This window comes from Aspergillus ibericus, assembly GCF_003184845.1.
Source record: "Aspergillus ibericus CBS 121593 unplaced genomic scaffold BO80scaffold_36, whole genome shotgun sequence".
Taxonomy (NCBI): domain Eukaryota; kingdom Fungi; phylum Ascomycota; class Eurotiomycetes; order Eurotiales; family Aspergillaceae; genus Aspergillus; species Aspergillus ibericus.
The window spans coordinates 308,170-328,740 of record NW_020292134.1 but is presented as its reverse complement, the minus strand read 5'-3'; the positions used below and the strand labels follow the sequence as shown (position 1 = coordinate 328,740).

The window sequence follows — 20,571 nt, the reverse complement described above, 5'->3', positions numbered from 1 at the left end:
AAGGGTTAGAAGCGTCCGAAATTATAGAAAATGAGTTTCAGATTAAATGGTTGCTGTCACCGATGTAGACCTACCTGCACGTAGTGTTAGCGTTCAGACCATGACCGTCAGCAAGCCTCAGGATAGCGAATCGAGAAGATTTGCCGACACACGGTCGCCAGATCCGGCAGTAGCTAAGACCAGAAGATAATTCAATAGCATTGTTGATACATGATAACACCAGGGAAAAATGAAATTTACAGCGTCCTATACAATACATCCCAGTCAAAGTTCACAGTAGGCAGACCGATATCAAGAAGAACAATTGTCAAGACTCCAACTCTAGTCATCATCTTCCCTCGCGGTCCTAGACTTCCGAGCAGGCTCAGTAGTCGTCTCGGAGGGCATCACTCCTGAGGCGTCTCCCTCTTCCGCAGTAACACGGAGACTCTTCATCCAGGGGTATGTCACGCGACCCTCCCGGGCTTCCTGTAATCTTCTCTCCTGGCCTGCTTGTCCTGCCCTTCCGAGCACACCAGCAATCAACGTCACGGCCCGCAGACTGTCATCGTTCGCAGGGATGGGATAGGTGACACGGGTCGGATCGGCGTCCGTATCAATGATACCAATGGTCGGAACATTGTTGAGACCACATTCGTGCAAGAGGACAACATTCTCAATGGGATTCAGGCAAACAACCAGGTCGGGCTTGAGGGCATGATATTCTGCCAGCTCCTCCTCCCAGATCTTCACTTCCTCATCCAGGCCGTTGACAATCTTCTTCTCGCAGTGGCCCAAGATCTGCTCACCATTTGTCAAGCTACCAGGGATCCAGCGCTCGAAGATGTGGTATCCCTGAGCCAGTTCCGCAGCCTTGACCACGATCCGTTTCTGTCCCTTTCTCGTGCCCGCAAAGAGAATCAATCCACCCCGATACGCGACCTCCTCCACGATCTTGGCCGCACGTCGTAGATAAGCCGCCGTCTGATCGAGGGAGATGATGTGAACGCCTTCCCTGATACCGAAGATGTAGCGGGAGTTCTGAGGGTTCCAGCGGGACGTCGAGTGCCCGAGGTGTGTCTGGTTCGCGAGGAGCATTTCAAGGGTAACATCGGCGGCTTTCGGGGGATAGTTGAGGAGGCTCTTTGGCAGATAGGCGCCGACTACATCACTACCGAGGCTGTGGAATTGGATCTCTGAAAAAGACGGATGGTTAGCTTTCCATTCGAGCAGCCACGGCCTAACGATGCGGCTGCGGTACTAACTTCGAGCCAGGCCCTTGTCCAAATTCTGATTTGCTTCAGTGCGGACGGGTTCAGGCACCGGGATATATGGCGAAGGCGTCTCTGATTGGGATTCAGGCTCCGCGAAGGTGGTCTGCACGGGGGTCTGGAAAGTCGTCTCGGTCGAAGAGAATCGGGCCAGAATGCGCGACTGACGGGGAAGAGCCCGGAGCTGGCGGCCTGGATTGAAAAGAGAATCAGCACAAAGTCCACGATCATGATATCTGATGCCTTGGAATCTTACTTTGCCGCACACATAGTTGCCGAACAATCATATTGTCTTGTGTTGGCCGGAGTTCTGTTCTATAGCAGCTGTTCCAAGGGAATCTTCCGCTCGAACTTTTGATGTCGGGCTTGGCGCGACTGTGCCTGAGGCCGGAACTGCGCTAAGCCATTTACGGAAATTTAGATGTCGGGGAAGTCATTCGTCGATCGATCGGTGCTCCGTAGTGTTGTTCATCTTGTCAGGTAACATGGACATTCTCTTCTACTAGTCACTCTCAAAGAGAACTATGCCACCTACGACGCCACTTTTAACCATACTACGAAGTAGTAAATTCCATAGCTCCGATGTCGCCGACCTCGCACATGCATGCCTCTTAGTAAATCCAACAATACTCCAACGCAATGAGATACGCCATGATTTATCGACACCATAAACCCACCTAGGACTCACCATACCAAACACCTTCACCAAGCAAGCACAAACAACTAACCCAATACAAGAAATACAACCCATACCACAACAGAACCTAGTACTCCGTAACCCCATCCGACAATTCCCGCAAAAAACCCAACCTACGCAGCAATCCCCCAACCCAACCAATCCCTCATAATCCCTCATCCCCGCAAACACATCCCCTAAAGCAAACAAACAAACACACCACTATCCCTACAACCTCTGTATCAAACCATACCCTGAACGGGCAAAAAAGGCAGCCGGCCAAGCATTGCCAACGCACAAAATGCCACGATGGAACCTTCTCGACCCCGGGTAAGGCAACCAATTGGCTAGGATGTGCATGGCTTATGAATCCTTGTCCGGATCTGTTAGGTCATTTGTGTGTTTGTGAGTTTGTGGGATGATCTTTTCCCGCTTGCTGACTGAGGGGGAGGGGAGGGGAGGGGTCGTGGCAGGTAGGTAGGTATGTAAGTTGGATTTGTTAGTCAAGTCGGTGTACTATTCTGGAGGTATGTTTGCTGGAGTTATTAATTATCCTCGATAGTAATAGTACTAAAAGTGAGAAAAACAAAAACAAGTGTAGGATTAAGATAGATTAACGCGGGGACCATTCCCCAGAAAGTGTGGAATTGCAAATCCGAACTTTGCCATCTTCGTCATAGACCGAAATTAATAGTAATACATAATAATTAACACCTCATATTGTCTAAAGGAAGTAGGTTGGGCTCGGGGATGAAAAATCGGGAGGAAAAGGAAAGGATGAATATTTTCCGGCATGAAACGCTGAAGGTGGGGTTGGGTCGTCGTCGAGCCTTTCACCCCGCCACCTGAAGCCCCTCATCCAACATCATGGTGAACTCAAATGCGCGAGGATCAAGCGCGGAAGGGATGATCTGTTATTGCACATGATGAGATGGAACGGGTTTGAAGTCTTCAGAAACAAGATTTGCGGAATTTGGCATCTACGGATTCGTTTACGACAGGGCACCAATTGAATGAAGCCAAAGACTGTATGTTCTTCGTAAAGGTCATCACAGAGAGCTAGCTAGACTGAATACAGTATCGGTATCAAGTTAAAACGTTTCATCCGCACCAGGTATGCACAGGAAAACGATCTCAATAATAGGAGTAGCAACAAAGTAGTTCAATAATTCTTAAAACCCGGCCGGCCGAACGAAGCAATGTCGAAAATTCATTCACGGTTGTCGAAGGGAATTCGTAACGTTAAGCAATGGAAAGGAATCGGTGTAGAATAAAAAAGAAGCCGTCTATCGCTTGAAGAAGCCGCCGAGCTGGTCCATCATGCTACCACCGTTGTGGGAAGGAGGGCCACCCTGAGGGGGGTAACCACCATGGCCGCTCTGGTAATCCTGCTGGTGCTGCTCATCCTTGTTCCTGTGCTTCTTGATGGCGTCTTCGGCAATGCTTCCCATGATGGCTCCACCGATGGTTCCGAGGAATCCGTGATCGGCCTTGTGACCGGCGAATCCGCCCGCCAGACCACCGGCAATGGCACCACCAAGTCCACGCTCACCCTCCTGAGCTCCGCCGGGGGCACCCTGGTTATATCTAGCGAAAAAAGTCAGCTGGAAGTCGAACAAATAATAGGAAGGGGATAAACATACTCGCCACGCTGGTCCTGGCCGTACTGCTGCTGACCGTACTGGCCCTCACCGTACTGGGACTGCTGGCCACCTTGGCCGCCGTAGTAGTCGTTGGCACTGCCGCCACCTTGGCCGCCGTGCTGGTTGTACTGGTCATATCCACCCTGCTGGCCATATCCTTGCTGGGGGTATCCGCCCTGCTGGCCCTGGCCCTGGCTGTAGCCGCCCTGGCCGTAACCACCCTGGTTGTAGCCTCCCTGGTTGTAGCCTCCCTGCTGGTGGCCGTAGTAGCCTCCTTGGTTGTTGTAGCCGTCGTATCCGGACATGGTTATGATGTGTTTGGTTTAGTTGGGTTGGGTTGGGGTGTGATGGTAGGAAGAAAGAGGAATGTGGATTTGGTAAGATGATGGAAGGAAAGACCGAACGAGGGGTTCCCAAGGCTTTTATAGTGGGATATTTGGCCACTTGATAAGGTGATCTGGCACTGCAGGGCTGAGCAGGCGCAGTGCTGACTCGCCCAGGGAGGGAGCCCCACCAAGATTCGATGAAGCCCCCATTGCGCCAAGACCTGAACCCAGTGAGAAACACGGGACAATATTACGCTGGTCAGTCACAGCGCCGTCATGGACAGGGGCTGGACAGTATTGGACCCCATTAGCCTGGTGGTGGGCTGGTAACCGTCTGCATTGTGGCTGTTGTGAGGCTGATGCTGTACGGAATCACTAGATCCCCGCCACTATGCAGCGCGGGGTGGCTGTGCCATGTGTTCATGATGAGCGCCGGCTGCTGTTGATCGGACTTGCCGGAATTGCTCCCCGCCAACCTGGGGATCAGCTTGGTACTTTTGCTTTTGCCAGGCAGTGGCAATTCAACGGTGTTCTACTATCTATGTATAGTAATATCAGTCAGAAGTACTTCCTCGTTATGCAGTTACCATGATACGCATAACGTTACATTTGGCCCCCTTTCCTTCCCTTTACTCCGTAAGCGCGCAGCTAATTTGACCTCGGAGTTAACACGGGTAGATGCATCGGTGACGTTACCATGGTACCATAATACCATAGTACGTCCTACCGAGATCCCTATGGCTGATACACAGCCTCATAGTGGCTGAGGGCTCTTCCTGTGCACATAACAGTAAGGCTGTGCTATTAATAATGGCGTGATGCCGATACCCGTGCAATACGGGTATTCCCTTCCCCGAATCCATTGGACAGATCCGACCTTGAATCTACTTGGGATTTTCTAACCGATAGACAAAAACACAAACCACAGCCATGAACTTTTTCCTGGGAATTCCGGATGTCGGAATCGCGCCTACTTTTCCCTCCGTGGTTGCCGGACTCCGTAAGGGTTCCTTATTGGGGTCCAGACGACCAGCATTAGCAGGCAGACACATTATTTTCATCCACTAGTGCCAAAATTACGTCCGCCTACGTAACCTAATGCTGCGAACACGTACCAGCAGTGGAGGGATCCGGAGGGAATTCGGACTGTGAGTGGTCCGCTCGCAACTGGTTCCGGTCCGGCTGCTGGATTTCCTATCTTGGACCCTTGGCGATTGATTGAGGCTTGGAAAGATCGGGCTCGGGCTCGGGCGATGGGGCACTGCGAAGGTGATCAGATAGCGATGATGCGCCCGTACTCCGTCGATGGAACACAAATGGCCGAATCAGCCTTGTCGACTGTCATTCTAGAATCCTCGGGCCATCCTCCGAGGTTAGCCTCAGACCAGGGTTTCTGCTGGCATCGGGCGGGAGCAGACAGGAACAGGGACAGCGTCCTGCCTTGAAGTCTGTCAAGCGTAGGCAGCAAGACTGAAGGAAAGGCGTAATACTCCGTACTCAAATGCAATAGCCTGGACATTATCTTGCCTGGAGATCTGTCAAGGTATTCCTCACCATCATACTTGAAGATTACTGTGGTCATCATGGGTAGTAAATTTCCGCAGAGCTGGGGGGTTGTTTAGTTATATACTAATCCAGGGACTGCACCCACCCTAGACATCATCTGCTTACATACCAACCCAACAGTAACTATCAAACCTTATCACACCAAGATCCAAAGCTTGCACCCAGAAAGCAGTGCAACAGCCTTATCACCCCTTAAATACGCAAAATGCAAGGTGGAATGGAGCATGTTGCACATGGCGGCCATTACCCCTTACGCGGCAAAAGATTTTGGTCGTTGATATTCCCAAGGTCCTCACCAGAACGGCACTTTGGTCTAATAAATCAATCATCATCTGACTTCATCAGCCAGCAGCGATGACCAACAGATTTGTCCGGTTTAAGGTTATAGTTTCAACGATGCCTCAACGGTGGGTAGCCGCCTGACCGACAGTGTTGCGTCCACGTATGGAGGGAGTTTCAGCATCCACGACCCCGGATCTTCCTACATACGCACAGTTGATCCTAAAAATTCGCTCATAGTCAGAATTGCAGCGCTGGTGCATGGGGCTTGACAGTCCGATGATCTTTCTACCCCACATATCACCGTGCAACCGTAATATGGGTCCTTTAGAGCACCATTGGGTATCTATATAGTATCGAGGCACCTTCCCAGGATGGAGCAGAGAAAGTTTTCCTCGACTCTAGGTCGCTTCTCCACCGGAGGACTCCTGACCTTGCACTTGCATTCAGAAGCGACCTTTGAACGTGTATAGTCTTGGATTGAGATGCGTTTCACCTCTCTCTTATGCCTATTCTCTTTCGGGGCTCCGCTTGTAATCTCAGCTTCCATACCTAGTCCTCCGACAGTCTACCTTATCCGCCATGGGGAGAAGCCTCCGGATCCCGAGGACAGCGGACTGAACGCAGATGGCTTCAAACGCGCAGAGTGTCTCCGGGATTTATTCGGTGTGACCTCGCCTTATAGCATTGGCCATGTGATGGCGCCCAAGATCAATTCGCGTAAGCCATAGCGCATGCCACAGTTGCTTCCGCATCATGCTAATCCATTTCCTACACCATTAGGCGGACAGCATAGGCGCTCCTATGAGACCGTATTCCCCGTCGCCACGGACCTCAGCCTTCCTGTCGATACATCTTGCAAGCGTAATCGCGTGGAATGCGTGGCGCAACGCATTCGCGAGTTTAAGGGAACCGGGAATATATTGATTTCCTGGCGCCATAGCAAGATGAGGGAGATTGTTCAAGCGCTGGGCTATGATGACCCTCCGGAGTACCCTGATGAGCGGTGAGTTAGGGATATTTGGTTTTGGGCTGGGCCGGTTACTAATGTCCTATCTAGGTTCGACTTGATCTGGACCATTCCGTACCCTTATGACAATATCACCGATATTCGAAGCGAAAGATGTCCTGGACTGGATGTGCCATCTGCGCTGAATGTTCAGGAGTAATCATCATGGTCTGGTACCGGATGTTCTGGAAGCCAGCCTTCCCTGCGGATGTGGTGGGAGGTGAATGAATGTGATGACAATATGTATAGAGTTGACGTGAGGCATGATGGTCAAGCTTGTTGAGCAAGCATACGGATGATGTATAGATATATGGAATGATGACAGGGAGCGAGGGGTCCCCCAGATATCAACTGTAGTAGATATCTTGTAGCACTGATACTCCGTAGTCATTCGCCAGTTGATCGATCGGCGCAGCAAAAACCCCCAGCGCCGAGGCCCACAAAAAGGTGCGGGCGGTGAACAACCGAGCGGAGACAGAGCGCCAAGATTTCAACCTGCCCACCCAATTTTTTCGAGGTATCGCCGGCCTTCGCTACTTCGACCGAGCGTTGCCCAAAGATCCCTCAACCTCCAGTACGTTATCGGTATAACGGCTTGAACCCCTGGACGGTCCGCAGTCACTCTGTTTCTTGCAGGATGGATGATATCGAGGTGTGTTGTTCCGTGCATTGCACTTAGCCCGATCACGAGATTGACCTCCTCTTTTTTTTCTTCTCAGGAACGGCTGCGAAGCCATGCCCAGGCCTTTGACGGTTTGCTGTCGCTGATCCCGGCCAAATTCTACTACGGCGAAGATGGCAGTGTATGTGACTCGTCCCATCTTGTTCGGTGCAAAAATTTCCACCACCCTTCTTTTTTTCTCCCTTGTCCCAATGCGGCACCCAAGGCCTGGCTGACCGCGATGCGGGGAATAGGATCAATGGAAGCGGAAGAAGCAAACCAAGGAGCAGGCCCGTGAAGCAAAGCGGGCGAAGTTGGACCCCGATTCCGCCAAATCGGCCAAGGATGTGATGGACGAAAACGCCCGGAAGCGTAAACGTGACGAAGAACGGAATGAGGACGACTCCTCTGACGGCGGTGAACTCGGCTCCGAATTGCCCAAAGAAGGACTGAAAAGAGGCGACGCGACCACGAAGAAGCAGAAGCAAGCTGAGGATTCCGCCAATCCGGACCGCACCCCCGCCAAGTCAGCCGAGGACGCCGAAGCGCGCAAGAAGTTGAAGGAGGAGAAGAAAGCTCAAAAGAAAGCCAGCCAGAAGGAGAAGAAGAAGGTTAAGGAAGCTGCCAGGAAGGCCAAGGTAGCCGAGCAACAGCCAACCGAGACCAAGACCCCTGCGGCAGAGGCCGCGCAAAAATCCGAGTTGACCCCCGCCAGTAAGACTAAGGATCAAGACCAAAAGGACGATGATAGTGACGACGACGAAAGTGTTGACGGCGTCCCCGCCGAAGAGCTCTCGCTCGATTTCAGCGCCGAACAAGAAGAACAACCGTCGTCCTCTGCGTCGACCCCGAACTCTGGGTTCGATGCCTCCAATCCCCAATCCGGCAGCTCTTCCATATCCTCTATTATTCCTCCCAGAGATAGCACCGTTTCCTCAAGCTCCGAACCAAAGCCTCTCAAGGCTACTCCCGATGAGCTGAAGCAACGGCTACAGAAGCGGCTCGACGAGCTTCGCGCAGCTCGCCATGCGGACGGGCTGAATGGCAAGCCCGCCAGAAACCGCCAAGAGCTCATCGAAGCCCGACGCCAAAAAGCCGAGCAACGCAAAGCACACAAGAAGGAGCTGCGCCAGAAAGCTAGGGAAGAGGAGCAACGGGCGAAGGATGAAGCCATGGCCCGACGCTTTTCTCCTGGCGGCTCCGGATCCCTCCTCGCATCCCCGCGCTCCCCGGCTGACTCTGTTGGCTCGAACAACAACTTCGCCTTTGGCCGTGTTGTCTTCGCAGACGGTCAACACGCTGACCCTACCCTTTCCAACGTCCGGGAACAACACAAGAGTCAAGGGCCCAAAGACCCCGCCGCGACGCTGAAGGCCGTTGAGGCCAAGAAGGCGAAGCTTGCCGCCATGGACGACGAGAAGCGTGCCGATATCGAGGAGAAGGATATGTGGCTGAATGCGAAGAAGCGGGCGCATGGCGAGCGAGTCCGCGACGACACCTCATTGCTAAAGAAGGCCCTCAAGCGCAAGGAGACGGCCAAGAAGAAGTCGGAGCGCGAATGGAAGGAGCGCCTGGATGCCGTCAAGAAGGGCAAGGATATGAGACAGCAGAAACGCGAAGAGAACCTCCGGAAGCGACGGGAAGAGAAGGGCAAGGGCGGCGGTGGTGGCAAGAAGCAGACTGGGGGCAAGAAGAAGTCCAGACCCGGATTTGAAGGCAGCTTCAAGGCCAAGTCTGGGGGAAAGAAATAAGCAATGTCGGCTGCAGGGACATCCCGTCAAAATGTAATAACAACAACCCGCCACCTCTGACAGCGTGTACATACATGCACCGAAGAATGGGCCGAAAAAGGAAGAACAAAAGGGAAGCCAGAGTGGTGATGCTACAGATTGAGCCGGAGCTCGAGACAAAAGTTGAGGAGTGCGGGCATTGGAGAAACGGTGTTTGGGGAGTTACTCTGGAGGTTCTCTGTTCATTTTGTGCATATATACCGAATCTCACGAAGCAATTTGTCTTTCTGTTTATTCTCTACTCTCACGTACAATGTTTGATCTCAGATGTATTGCAAGATGCGATTGACCATCCCGGAACTCGAATAGCTTTTGTCTGCAATTTTGTCTATCCGCAACTTTTGTTTGTCTATCAGGACTCGTCCCTGCCAGCAGACGACGAGCAAGTCTCATGAGAGGACCACATAAGACCCTTTGGTCTTCATGTCCATCCACTCACAGTGACACACAAATGCTTCTCATCCTTCGCCTCCGCAACCGCAGCGGTCATCTTATCAAGTGCTTCCTCCCGCTGCTCTTTCGTTAGACATTGAACCTTCACCTGTCCTTTCGCCAGGCGTTCAATCTTCTTTTGGCCGTTCGCCAGACATTCAATCTTTTTCTGTTCCTTCATCGGATCTCCAATCCTCTTCTGGGTTTTCATCGGACATTCAACCTTCTTCTGCTCGTTCATTAGACATTCCACCTCCTCCCGTTTCTCTATCAGAACCCCCAGCTTCATCAGCTCCTTCAAGGCATCACCCACCCAATGCTGACAGTTCCACTCAGAACCGTCATTCTTCACCGGCGTCCTGGAGCACGCAGCCTTCACCATGTCTCTGGTGAAGCCTTTATGCAATGTCGTGACCAGAATATGTCTCTCCAGCTTCTCACTCTTTGCATAATCCATCTTATCATCCTCTTGAAACCTGAAAACCCCCGGGGCTCCCACGACATGCATCATGCTTGACTGGTCCTTGCCATAGTCCAGGTAAATGCCCGCATGGCGGTACTCCATAGCGTCGACTGGATCGCCGCGGAAGACGAGTACGGACAGTGTGATCGGCATGCTGAATGTCAGGAGACTGGTTCTGGTCAGCTGGACAAGCCATCGCTATTTAATGTCCCACAACCTCCCCCTCCCTGTCTGGTGTGTCGGCACCTCACATCAGGTATCGCTGGGATAGCCTGCAAATCTTCGCATGAAAGCACTACGTCCTGAGGTATTCCACCCCAGCGTAAGGCAAACGACACAAACCATCCCCTTCTCCCCGGGGTCCTCACTTCTCCCGGCCGGTGTCCCGGCATACATCATTGGACATCTGCGATAGCCTACAAAACCCAGCCGACAACCACTGTGCTGAGGAGTTTCTCGCCAAGAGAAAAGCAAACAGCCAGAACGAGCTTCACCGCCAATGAAGCCTACCCATCCGGCCGTTCTAGACCCCATATCTAAACGGCAAGTACTGGAGAAGTCAACCTTCCTATAGGAACAAAGAGGCACACAAAGAAAGATTAACCTTAACCCTCCTACTCTAATTCTACGGCTCGGGACGTAACCGACAGATGGGGAAATCTCCTGAAAATTATACATTTAACCCCGATATAACCCCCTAGGTGTGCTTGGGATCCAGACCCTTCGATAAATCCCTGATGAGATCTTATCAGATCGAAAAGAGTCTAGACTGAACCATTAATGACTCTGGACGTAAGTAGATCCCCTAATCTCCCAGGAGTCTATCGGAATCTTCCGCAGAATGTATCTTTTTTAACACTTTGAACGGGATCTCAACTTGTAAATTCATGTTCTCGTCCCCTCTTGCGTGTCTTCTCGTGATATACTACATAGTATAGCACTGCTGTACGCAATGCAAACCTGATCTAAGTGTATATCTCACGGTAGCTAAAGGTGAAAATACATAAGACTCAGCAGTTATCGGGTTCTTCCGACTTTGCATGCTGAGTTAGTATGGGTGGCAGCTCATTTACCAACTCGAATAGCTTACATACAAAGCACTCGCCGGGCGTGGATGCAATGACAGTAGTCACTGCTGTCTTGGATGGGATTCATTGGCTAAATTCAAGACCTACTCCAGCAGCAGAACAAAGGAAAAATTCTTTGATTGGATTCCTAGACAAACAGAAGTAGAAGCAACACGACATGCAGGATTTCAACATCAAAGACAAAACCAGACCCGGAATCGGATGACTGAGGAATTCCGGTAGACCCGACTAGTACAGAAGGTAATCAGGGGGAGGGGGAGGGATGGGCGTTAGATATGTACAGAGTGGGAATAAATGGGGTGGCTACAAGCCAGGCTTTCTAGCTCGGAAAGACTTTCTTCTTATATCATGTTTGTTTGCATCTCTTTCACTGGAGTGTCAGATAGGCACCATGGCTGGTGTCAGTTGCCTAGATGCAGCTTAACGGTAAGGAGCATCGGCTCTGATGGCAGCAGCGATTTCGGGCTCCCACTTGTCACCGTTGGCAAGGAGCTTCTCCTTGTTGTACAGCAACTCTTCACGGGTCTCGGTGGCGTACTCGGCGTTGGAAGCTATCGTAGGGTGTCAGTTACAGTCCACCACCGGTGGTCAATGCGATGGACTCACTCTCAACAATGGCGTCGACCGGGCAACTCTCCTGGCAGTAACCGCAGTAGATGCACTTGGTCATGTCGATATCGTAACGCGTCGTCCGACGGCTTCCATCCTCACGCTCCTCAGCCTCGATGGTGATAGCCTGGGCTGGGCAGATGGCCTCGCAGAGCTTGCAGGCGATGCAGCGCTCTTCACCGGTGGGGTAGCGACGCAGGGCGTGTTCGCCACGGAAACGGGGGGAGATGGGACCCTTCTCGAAAGGGTAGAAGATGGTGTAACTAGTCCATCATCGCATCAGCCGATGATGCCATTGAGAGATAAAACCGATAGACAGGCCCAGGTGGGCCCCCGGAGGGATCCGACGATGAAGGGCACCGACGCGAACAAGGCAAGCTGGCGAGGGACGACTTACGGAGGTCTGAAGAACTGCTCCAGCACGACGTACATGCCGCGGAACAGCTCAGCCATGAGGAAGTACTTGCCGGCCTTGTCGAGGGAGGACTCGGAGCCCTCGTCCCATTTCTTCGGAGGGGGCAGACGGAAGCCCGGCTGGGGGGGACCAGCTGGGGTAGCTGCCCGGCTCACCGACGAGGAGAAGTTTGCGATGGAGCCCAGCGGCGAGGTGCGAAGAGGAAAGGCTGTAGGGCGGGAATAGGCGACGAGCCTGGCGACGGACTTGGGGGCGGCCATCGCGGATGTCGAGGGAGCGCGAGAAAGAGCGGGGAGGGCGAGGGGGAGGGCAATTGGAGAGGGGGACAGCAGCAATTCGAACCAGAAGCGTCGAAGTTGGAAGTCGACGAAGTTCTGCTGGCTGCTTAGGTCATGGCTTTCTGCCGCCCCGTGATTGGCCCGCCGCCAGGTTTTTGCTTCCTCCGAGCCGCAACAGAATCCAAACTGCAACTGCTCGCATCCGTTCATCATCCATTATTCCTCCCATCACCACCCACTTCCACCACCACCACTACTTCTTTCTCTTTTTCCCCCCCACCTCCCCTCCACCTCTTCGTGTCGGTGTCACTTTCATCATGTTCCGCTCCGCTATCGTCCGCTCCCTCCGGGCTTCCGCCCCCCGTGCCGTCAAGACCTCGGCTCCCTTCCAGATCCGTAGCTCTCCTGTCGCTCGTCCGGCTCAATTCGCCCCTCGCTTTGCCTACCAGGGTGTCAGACTCTACTCCGCTCCTGCCGGTCTCAACAAGGAGGAGGTCGAGGGTCGGATAGTCAACCTCTTGAAGAACTTTGACAAGGTGCGTCCGCATCGCCCTTCCCGAATCCGGCCCCAGCAAGGAATTGCAGACCCCAAATGAATGCATCGTGACTAACGGATGGGATTATCTACAGGTCTCCGATGTCAGCAAGGTTAGTTGAACTCAGCTGGCCGCCGGGCGCACCGGCTCGGCATTTCCCTCGGACAAAGGACGACTATTTTAACATCGCAACCCAACAGATCAACGGTGCCTCTCACTTCGCCAACGACCTCGGTCTGGACAGCCTGGATACCGTTGAGGTCGTCATGGCCATTGAGGAGGTATGAATGCTTATCCGCGTGGATTTTGGATGACGTGGTACTGATGGAATGTCTACAGGAATTCAGCATTGAGATCCCCGACAAGGATGCCGATGCCATCCACGGTGGTAAGTGTGGCTCTTGAGTCACGGAGATTATATGCTGATCATCCTTCTGCTACAGTTGACAAGGCTGTTGAGTACATCCTTGCTCAGCCCGATGGTAAGCTATTCCTATTTCCCGCCACTACAATGGAAAACTGACTTCTGCGGCAGCCCACTAAATACGAACGTAATGCGAGGACTTGAGAGTGGGTTGGGGGATTAGAATAGAAAGAAAGGGGATGATGGCGTGCATCTATACGGGACTTGCCACCGCGAGGTGCCGGGAGTCGTCACGCTACTCTGTATGCTGATACATGCCTGTGCTCTTTCACTCTATTATATCGTGTATATCATCTTCAATGCAGTTTTGACTGATCTTGGCTGGTCGGGTCGTAACGCTATCCTTGGAGGGACGCTGGGGTAGAGACTGGAGTCGTGGTGGCTCCGAAGTAAGCTTAGGATCGCACGCGGTGAGAGGTCGGAACAAGTCTGATATTCAGTTCCGTGGGATGACGTGGAGGCCACCGAGTCGGAGCGATGAAGAGGGAGTGCACCATTCAGGTCAGCGATTGTCTCACGCATGGAGGGTGCGAGAAGAGGCGGCGAAGAAAGGTAGAGAAGTATGAGAGTAGGATGAGACCGCGTACGGCTGAGGTTGAAACAGGGTGAACGGTGAAGAGCACTGGATGGGGCCGTGCCTGGGGGGGTCCGTCACCGGAGAAGCACGACTGGAGGCGGCAGCTGGCAGACCAAGCGCCAGATAGCCTTAGCGACCGCATCAATCTTATATCTCCTCCTGCATCTCCCACCACCACCGCTGCCTCACTTGTCCATCCGCTGGAATTGCGGTTTCTTGTTCCTCCCCGGTTGCGTTCCCCACTGCCTGGCCGCCCGTCTCCTTCTCTCCACCCCCATTGATTGTCGGCTCGCCTTTCCTCTTCTTCCCCCCCCCCTGACAATTTCCCGTCCAACAAACTTTCGGCGTCACGCTTCCATTCCAGCAACTCCAACCTCCGATCCTCCCACCCTCTAAGGCACCGACCCAATAGGCAATCACCAGTCCATGTCGCATGCGATAGCGGCATAGACCCCATCACTCGCGTGCTCACCGACACTCCGTCCTTGTTTCCTTTATCCCTCCCCCGCTCCCGATCCCCAGACGCTTTCAGACCCTCATGGCCTCAGCCGGGGGCTTGACTCGCCGACGAGGTGGCGGTCGAGTCGCTGGCGCCGATGAACACGACGACAGCCGAGTTTCCTCGCCGGTGTCAAGGAATGGTTCCTCTCTGGATAACCGCATTCCCGAGACCTCGTTCACTAGCTCCGAAAATGGTCATAAGATCGCCTTTGACCCCAGGGACATCAGCGAGACGGAGGAGCGAAGCAAGCAGCCCAAGCTGACGCTGATGGAAGAGGTGCTTCTGCTGGGATTGAAGGATAAACAGGTGAGCCCCTAGCCTGTGTACACGGATTGACGGAGGTGGGTCAAGCTGACAGGCGCGTCCCGGATCGGTGTCATTGTAGGGTTACCTGTCTTTCTGGAACGAGAACATCTCCTACGCCCTACGAGGATGCATCGTGATTGAGCTAGCGCTTCGGGGTCGGATCAGCATGCAGAAGGATTCTTCTCGGCGACGTTTCCCTTTGGCCGATCGTGTGATTGAGGTGGTCGACGATACGCTGACAGGGGAGGTCTTGCTGGACGAGGCGCTGAAGATAATGAAGTCAAGTGAGAAGATGAGCGTGAACTCCTGGATCGATCTGCTGAGCGGTACGTACAAGGATACTTGATGATTCTGCGATTTCTTATTGATTTCATCCGGGTTTCTATTCATACAACCGCTGACTTGACGTGTCTCCATTCAGGTGAAACGTGGAACCTGATGAAGATCGGCTACCAGCTCAAGCAGGTGCGCGAACGCCTCGCCAAAGGCCTTGTCGACAAGGGCATCCTTCGGACTGAGAAGCGCAATTTCCTCCTCTTCGACATGGCTACGCACCCCGTCGCCGATGGAGGCGCCAAGGACGACCTCCACCGCCGCGTCCGCAACGTCTGCAGCAGTCGCACTGTGATCCTGCCTGCGAATGCATGGCTCCCCGAGGACGTCGAGTTCCGTTACCTGCGGACCATCACCATGGTATGCGCGGCCTATGCGGCCAACGTGCTGGAGAATGCACTCGTCACCATGAGCCACGAGGCTCGCGAAAGGGCGTTCGCGCAGGTGGATGAGTTGCTGGCCGAATACTCCCAATGGCCATTTGGCCGCAGAGCAGGAGGCTCGCAGGCGATTGGTGCCAACCTAGCGCAGGCCATCAACGACGAGGTGAACCAGGCGAAAGACAGGGAGCTTCAGATGGAGGTATGTTGTTCCGTTCTCTTCTCTGCGCGCAATGCTAACTGGATACAGATTGTGGCAGCATGTTTGAGCGTTTTCACTAGACTCGACTCCCTACTGTAAGGGTATCACCCATCGTCATCTGCTATAGTCCCAACCTAGTTCGTCTTCTCCATCGTCTTCCCCTTCTTATGCTATTGATTTTTGAACAACAAAACACTACCACGGAAAGCTACTTGGCTTCATCTTGAAGTAGTCACCGGCATCCCGGTGGGAACTGGCAGAGTGGCGTTAAATGAATCCGTGGAAAGCGGTCCCTTGCATTGTTGTACGAGATGTTCGATTCGATCTCCTTTGATCTGTTTTGTTGTCTGCTTGTTCCATCTTCCTTCTCCTCGACTCGCCCTTCGTCCGAAGTGACAAGGCTATGCCACATGTATTGCATAAAACACACCAACAGGACACGTCGTATCGTCTCCTTTGAAGTCAGTTCAGATCCGGCCAGGACAGCACCAGAAGAAACACTATCCTCGGTTTCTGCGCAACAACAGAGCCAGGCACGACCCGGTATGCCTCGATGAAACACAACTGGTTTGTGTTTACATCGACAGACAACATGACAGAAGAAACAACTGATATAGAGGATGAGAGATCATGATCGAGAACAACCGGATGGAGCTCTGCTATAATTTTCCTCTATGATTCTTTCCCCAAAATTCTCCCTATCTTCTTCTACCCTACCTGACTAACTATAGGTAGTCAGTCAGTCCCCTTCTAATCACCATCACCATGCCCTCCTCTTCTTCCTTTCCTTTCCGTTCCTTCCTCTTTCTCTCACATATGCGGCAGGAAAGCTCTTCCATGTCTCCCTGTGTTTGAACATGCTCCAATCTTCCTTCCTCGCTTTCCCTTTCTTTCTTTGTCCCCCTCCCATCTCCAATTCATGTATGTACCATACATACCGGGTGCCTTTCTCTCCGCCACCTACCTCCCCACCCAACTCTTAGTAACTACCTAGGCTCTTGTTTGCGTCGTGTCTTGTCCTGTCATGTCTGAATTGGATCGAATTTCTACTCTTTTTCTATCTTTCTTCTTTTTTCATCCCTTGCCCTTTTGGCCTTCTAGCGCTAACCTTCCCACCATGTCGTTAGTTACTTTCATGGGTACCTTGTCTGCCCGTCAGAATCATTAACAAGAAAAGAATTTGGTGTTACGTTCTGGGCGGAGAGACAATCCGCAAGAGCATGGCGGGTCGCGAGGATGATTAAAATCTATTAGTCTAGCATTCTTGGTTCTAGTGCGATTGTAGCTTCTAAGAATCGTACATTCTGGCAATTGTCATGCTGAACGAAAAATATCGGGCTGTATCACTGAAAGCTGCAAGCTGAAGGACTGGAGGAACAAAGAAAAAGGGAGAAGGGAATAGTCCCTGTACTAATTCACGCGAACCACCATCATGCCTCCCCGTCGTCCTCCACCTGCTCCCGCCGCTCCCGAAGCGAGTACGTCCGTGCATTCAACTAGGTCCTTGATGCTCTCGACTCGTCCTTGAATCTCGTGCGCCTCGACTAGCTTGGAGACACGACCTAGGGCCTCGCCATCGGGATTCACCACAACAAACCGACTAAGCACGCCATCCTCGCGCGGTTGATCTGGACCGAGAGGATCTCGCGCTTCCGCGGGCGTCGAGTCCACGGCAGTTAAGACAGCCCCGTGCTCCCTGATCACCTTTGGGGAGTGGGCTTGTTCGAACATCTGCTGGCCAGCGCAGTCGAGGACGACATCGACAGGGTCCCAGTGGTTCTTGCGGAAGATGGACCCGAGATCATAGTCCTGGGGTAGGGGAAGCGGCGCGTAGATCGTCTCATCTACTCCAAACTCACTGCGCAGGCACTCCTCCTGATCTTCAGCGTCGCAGGTCACGCAAATCCAGGGACGGCAGTGCGGGAATAGTGACTGGGATCGAAGCAACTGTAGGGCTTGGGTGCCAACCTCGTTGTTGCGGGCGTTGGTAATAAGAACTCGTAACTGCCGGCGATCTTGGATGCTTCCGGGGTCGACTCCAGCATATGTGAACAAAGCCTCCCAAGCCGTGAGAGCGGGCAAGGGGATAGAGGCTGCTTCGGCCGCGCTGATGTTCTTGGGCTTGTATGCAAGCTCATCTTCCGCTACGGCAACATAGTCGGCTGCTGCACCGTCGCGCGTATGCTTGATCAGACCAAAGACGGAATCGTCGACCTTGAACTTGGGCCCGTCCGGATTCCAGTGGTCGGTTTCGGGGGTACTGATGACTGTACCACAAAAGCTATGCAAAGGAATCTGGGGAATCGATTTGGATGGGTGGAGGATCTTAGACAGCCGGAGTTCGTCATGGGAGAACGCCGCTGCCTGCACTTTGACGAGGTATTCCTTTCCTGAGGGTATAGGAGTCTGGAAATCAGAATCAAATTTGACATGGGAGTCTAGCCTGGGTTCATCCAAGGCTGTGAGGTCCATAATGGCTGTCGACGCGGGGCTGAAGTAGATCGCTCTCATAGTTGGTGGTACGAACGTCTGGTCGTCCATCGTCGTCGACTGAGGTTTCGCCGGCTTCATGACGGCTTGTTCACTCGCTCAAAAATACACAACCACCCGCGGGTTTTTGATCTATCCAATCAAACTCAATTGGAATGAATTGAATTGAACCGCTGCGACAGTACCTATTGCAAACCTTGGCGATGTTTGAAAGACCAGACTTGATTGATGAAATCGGCCGTTTTTCCAACAAACCAGGGAAAACCATCTCGTCTCCGGCCTTTGGAGACCAAGGGAGTATAAATTCTGGTGTGGCTGCAGCCACCGTAGTTGATCGCTGGATTATACTCTCATGTTGACGTAACCAACGTGCGAGTGCTTATCTCAGCACCGGGTCAACGATGATCGATAGATCGACACTCATCGTACCAATTGATCAGGCGAGATTGACTTTGTCACTGTGCCTTACGGTGGTGGCGGGAGTTTCTGCAGGTTGACTTGATCCTATTTTCGAGGTGTGCCTGTTGACTCGCTCAACTTGAGTTCCGCCACGAGGTGGTGTACTTCGGCGGGCTGTTCGAACACCCTCCAAACATGCTCCGGGACCCCCACAAAGGCAGCTTTGAACCTTTCCGGTGAATTCTGTGCATTCAGATGTGGGACATCGGTGACCTTTCGGATCCAGATAGCTTGGATCCAATCTGGATGCCTCTTGTAGAGTTCGGCATAAGCTTCGGGGTCTTGCTGGGTCGAGTCTCCGATACAGAGCACTTGTCGCTGGGGAAACCAGCTATAGATTTTCTCGCAGCGGTCCACCTTGTACTCGCCTGTATCGACAGTGAAGGATTTCACCAGTTCGCTAATATCCAACCAGGAATGATCGCGAAGGATCATCGTACCCGGACTGAAATAGGACTCAAGGAACCCATGCAAAAATGGGTACAAGTTGTATGGGGAAGCAGAAATGTAGAACCACGCCGGCACAAGCTGATTCTGAATATGGGAATAAAGTTGAGGCATTCCAGCAATGGGCCTGGGGTCTTCGACAAACGTGGTGCGCAGGATGCCAGTAGACTCCGAGGTCATGGTATACTTGATTGTATCGTCGATGTCGGAGATGACAAGCCAGCCCTGTGGGCTCGCAAAGATGGTATCCATAAACACCTCACTTCCCCAACCCCGAAGATACGACCGGATCTTGGTGCCGTCCGTGATGTGCTGGCTGTGTGCGCTGATGGTTTGACTACTAATGCCACTGTCATCGGTGGGCCCGATCTGCTGCATCTGGATGGTACTGTTGGGGAGAGGGGTCTCTAATGTCATCAAGTGGGCAGATGCGGTATGAAACAAGAATGGCTGCAGCCGTTCCATTATCCGGTGGCGCGTCTCCTTGTCCGTGCCTATTTCCCCATCCAGTCCTATGAGATCTGCGATCATGGCGACCAGTTTTGTGATGTCTTTCCGACTATCTTTCCGGAAAACGCAAGCCACGACTTCTGCACACCATGATCCTTGTCCCGATACCGTGGCTGAGGCCGGCTGGTAGGCCGTGTTGTCGAACAACCATACCGTGTGCTGGCGTGCGTCTGCCACTTGGACCGAGGGGGGTTTTGTAAGGAAGGTTGTGACCAGTTGCAGCATGCTCGAGTCTCGCTTCCAGGCATGTGCTATCCGGGCGAGTTTCTGGAGGATGGTAGGGTCTTTGGAGTTGGTGTCAGAAGACATGTTAGTGTCGTCTTGCTCAAGTAAACAATGATAAATTTCTGAAATGTGTCCAAGAGGCGTGATATAACGATTTAGACGAAATAATATTTCTATCGGGGGAGAAAATTGCTCTGTAGATGGTAAAGCCAGCTTATAATCCCTCCGGAATCTACTTTATAGACCGCCACGAGGCAATCCTGGCAGCCACCTGATGCTGCAGAATCGTAGTTGATCCCAAGCCGCAGGGCAGTGACATCTATTCTTGTTCAGGCAGCCTAGCCTGAGTCATTTCCTATTCGGATGAGTCAGGGGAACAGGTCCATAAGGCTGTGTCCCTGTGGGGTATAGGATCGATAGAAACATGCAGACTTTCGACACTTGCATAAGAGGTTCGTCGCCTGGCGCCCGGTCAGCCTGGGGGGACGTGTGACCTATGGGAGATCGAGGCGCAGCGGCTGACCGGCGTCAGGGGCGTGGTCGAATTGGCATTCGAGTCACCTGCAGGCCACGCAGGAACAGGGATCAGGACGATCATTGAACTTAAGGAATTTGACCGTTGCTGTCTTACTTGCGCGGCGGTGAGAATGCCCAGGATGCCCTGCATTGCAATACGCAACGACGTCACTGCGCTG

The 20,571-nt window shown here is 52.8% G+C and overlaps 8 protein-coding genes across 8 annotated transcripts; 3 read left to right on the top strand and 5 right to left on the bottom strand.

Moving 5' to 3' along the window:
• Window positions 1-67: 67 nt before the first annotated feature.
• BO80DRAFT_387791 (mitochondrial 37S ribosomal protein uS2m) lies at window positions 68-1,584 on the bottom strand. Its single transcript, XM_025717063.1, has 3 exons — window positions 1,507-1,584; window positions 1,245-1,442; window positions 68-1,175 (listed from the first exon to the last, which is right to left on the bottom strand). The coding sequence occupies exons 1-3, from the start codon at window positions 1,535-1,537 to the stop codon at window positions 322-324; spliced, it is 1,083 nt and encodes a 360-aa protein (XP_025572755.1). The 5' UTR covers window positions 1,538-1,584; the 3' UTR covers window positions 68-321.
• Window positions 1,585-3,212: 1,628 nt separating this feature from the next.
• hel10 (putative high expression lethality protein Hel10) lies at window positions 3,213-3,874 on the bottom strand (the record flags this gene model as incomplete). Its single annotated transcript, XM_025722232.1, has 2 exons — window positions 3,213-3,513; window positions 3,570-3,874. The coding sequence occupies 2 exons, from the start codon at window positions 3,872-3,874 to the stop codon at window positions 3,213-3,215; spliced, it is 606 nt and encodes a 201-aa protein (XP_025572754.1).
• A 2,351-nt stretch (window positions 3,875-6,225) lies between these two features.
• On the top strand, window positions 6,226-9,161 carry BO80DRAFT_457475 (putative 60S ribosome biogenesis protein Rrp14; the record flags this gene model as incomplete). The annotated part of the gene is made up of 6 exons (XM_025722231.1): window positions 6,226-6,460; window positions 6,524-6,746; window positions 6,801-6,879; window positions 7,197-7,334; window positions 7,469-7,552; window positions 7,665-9,161. The coding sequence occupies 6 exons, from the start codon at window positions 6,226-6,228 to the stop codon at window positions 9,159-9,161; spliced, it is 2,256 nt and encodes a 751-aa protein (XP_025572753.1).
• Window positions 9,162-9,621: 460 nt separating this feature from the next.
• BO80DRAFT_361857 (uncharacterized protein) lies at window positions 9,622-10,248 on the bottom strand (the record flags this gene model as incomplete). The annotated part of the gene is made up of 2 exons (XM_025716034.1): window positions 9,622-9,735; window positions 9,910-10,248. The coding sequence occupies 2 exons, from the start codon at window positions 10,246-10,248 to the stop codon at window positions 9,622-9,624; spliced, it is 453 nt and encodes a 150-aa protein (XP_025572752.1).
• Window positions 10,249-11,204: 956 nt separating this feature from the next.
• BO80DRAFT_427477 (NuoI/complex I 23 kDa subunit family protein) lies at window positions 11,205-12,507 on the bottom strand. Its single transcript, XM_025720022.1, has 3 exons — window positions 12,190-12,507; window positions 11,790-12,055; window positions 11,205-11,734 (listed from the first exon to the last, which is right to left on the bottom strand). The coding sequence occupies exons 1-3, from the start codon at window positions 12,465-12,467 to the stop codon at window positions 11,604-11,606; spliced, it is 675 nt and encodes a 224-aa protein (XP_025572751.1). The 5' UTR covers window positions 12,468-12,507; the 3' UTR covers window positions 11,205-11,603.
• A 210-nt stretch (window positions 12,508-12,717) lies between these two features.
• On the top strand, window positions 12,718-13,779 carry acpA (acyl carrier protein). The gene is made up of 6 exons (XM_025720021.1): window positions 12,718-13,021; window positions 13,116-13,133; window positions 13,222-13,302; window positions 13,361-13,409; window positions 13,465-13,503; window positions 13,557-13,779. Exons 1-6 carry the CDS (start codon window positions 12,803-12,805, stop codon window positions 13,562-13,564), a joined length of 414 nt encoding a protein of 137 aa, XP_025572750.1. The 5' UTR covers window positions 12,718-12,802; the 3' UTR covers window positions 13,565-13,779.
• A 781-nt stretch (window positions 13,780-14,560) lies between these two features.
• Window positions 14,561-15,844, top strand: BO80DRAFT_457472 (GOLPH3/VPS74 family protein; the record flags this gene model as incomplete). The annotated part of the gene is made up of 4 exons (XM_025722230.1): window positions 14,561-14,830; window positions 14,910-15,156; window positions 15,252-15,745; window positions 15,794-15,844. The coding sequence occupies 4 exons, from the start codon at window positions 14,561-14,563 to the stop codon at window positions 15,842-15,844; spliced, it is 1,062 nt and encodes a 353-aa protein (XP_025572749.1).
• A 1,311-nt stretch (window positions 15,845-17,155) lies between these two features.
• Window positions 17,156-20,077, bottom strand: BO80DRAFT_495649 (uncharacterized protein; the record flags this gene model as incomplete). The annotated part of the gene is made up of 2 exons (XM_025723960.1): window positions 18,830-20,077; window positions 17,156-18,310 (listed from the first exon to the last, which is right to left on the bottom strand). The coding sequence occupies exons 1-2, from the start codon at window positions 19,958-19,960 to the stop codon at window positions 17,156-17,158; spliced, it is 2,286 nt and encodes a 761-aa protein (XP_025572748.1). The 5' UTR covers window positions 19,961-20,077.
• Window positions 20,078-20,571: the final 494 nt, after the last annotated feature.

Bases quoted from the DNA above. Each gene is read 5' to 3' on its own strand.
- BO80DRAFT_387791 (XM_025717063.1), bottom strand. From the start codon at position 1,537: ATGATTGTTCGGCAACTATGTGTGCGGCAAA. The intron at 1,443-1,506 runs GTAAGATTCCAA...TTTTCAATCCAG, and splicing joins GCAACTATGTGTGCGGCAAA to GCCGCCAGCTCCGGGCTCTT. The intron at 1,176-1,244 runs GTTAGTACCGCA...CGTCTTTTTCAG, and splicing joins GGACAAGGGCCTGGCTCGAA to AGATCCAATTCCACAGCCTC.
- BO80DRAFT_427477 (XM_025720022.1), bottom strand. From the start codon at position 12,467: ATGGCCGCCCCCAAGTCCGTCGCCAGGCTCGTCGCCTATTCCCGCCCT. The intron at 12,056-12,189 runs GTAAGTCGTCCC...ATGATGGACTAG, and splicing joins GAGCAGTTCTTCAGACCTCC to TTACACCATCTTCTACCCTT. The intron at 11,735-11,789 runs GTGAGTCCATCG...ACCCTACGATAG, and splicing joins GGTCGACGCCATTGTTGAGA to CTTCCAACGCCGAGTACGCC.
- acpA (XM_025720021.1), top strand. From the start codon at position 12,803: ATGTTCCGCTCCGCTATCGTCCGCTCCCTCCGGGCTTCCGCCCCCCGT. The intron at 13,303-13,360 runs GTATGAATGCTT...GAATGTCTACAG, and splicing joins TCGTCATGGCCATTGAGGAG to GAATTCAGCATTGAGATCCC. The intron at 13,410-13,464 runs GTAAGTGTGGCT...CTTCTGCTACAG, and splicing joins TGCCGATGCCATCCACGGTG to TTGACAAGGCTGTTGAGTAC.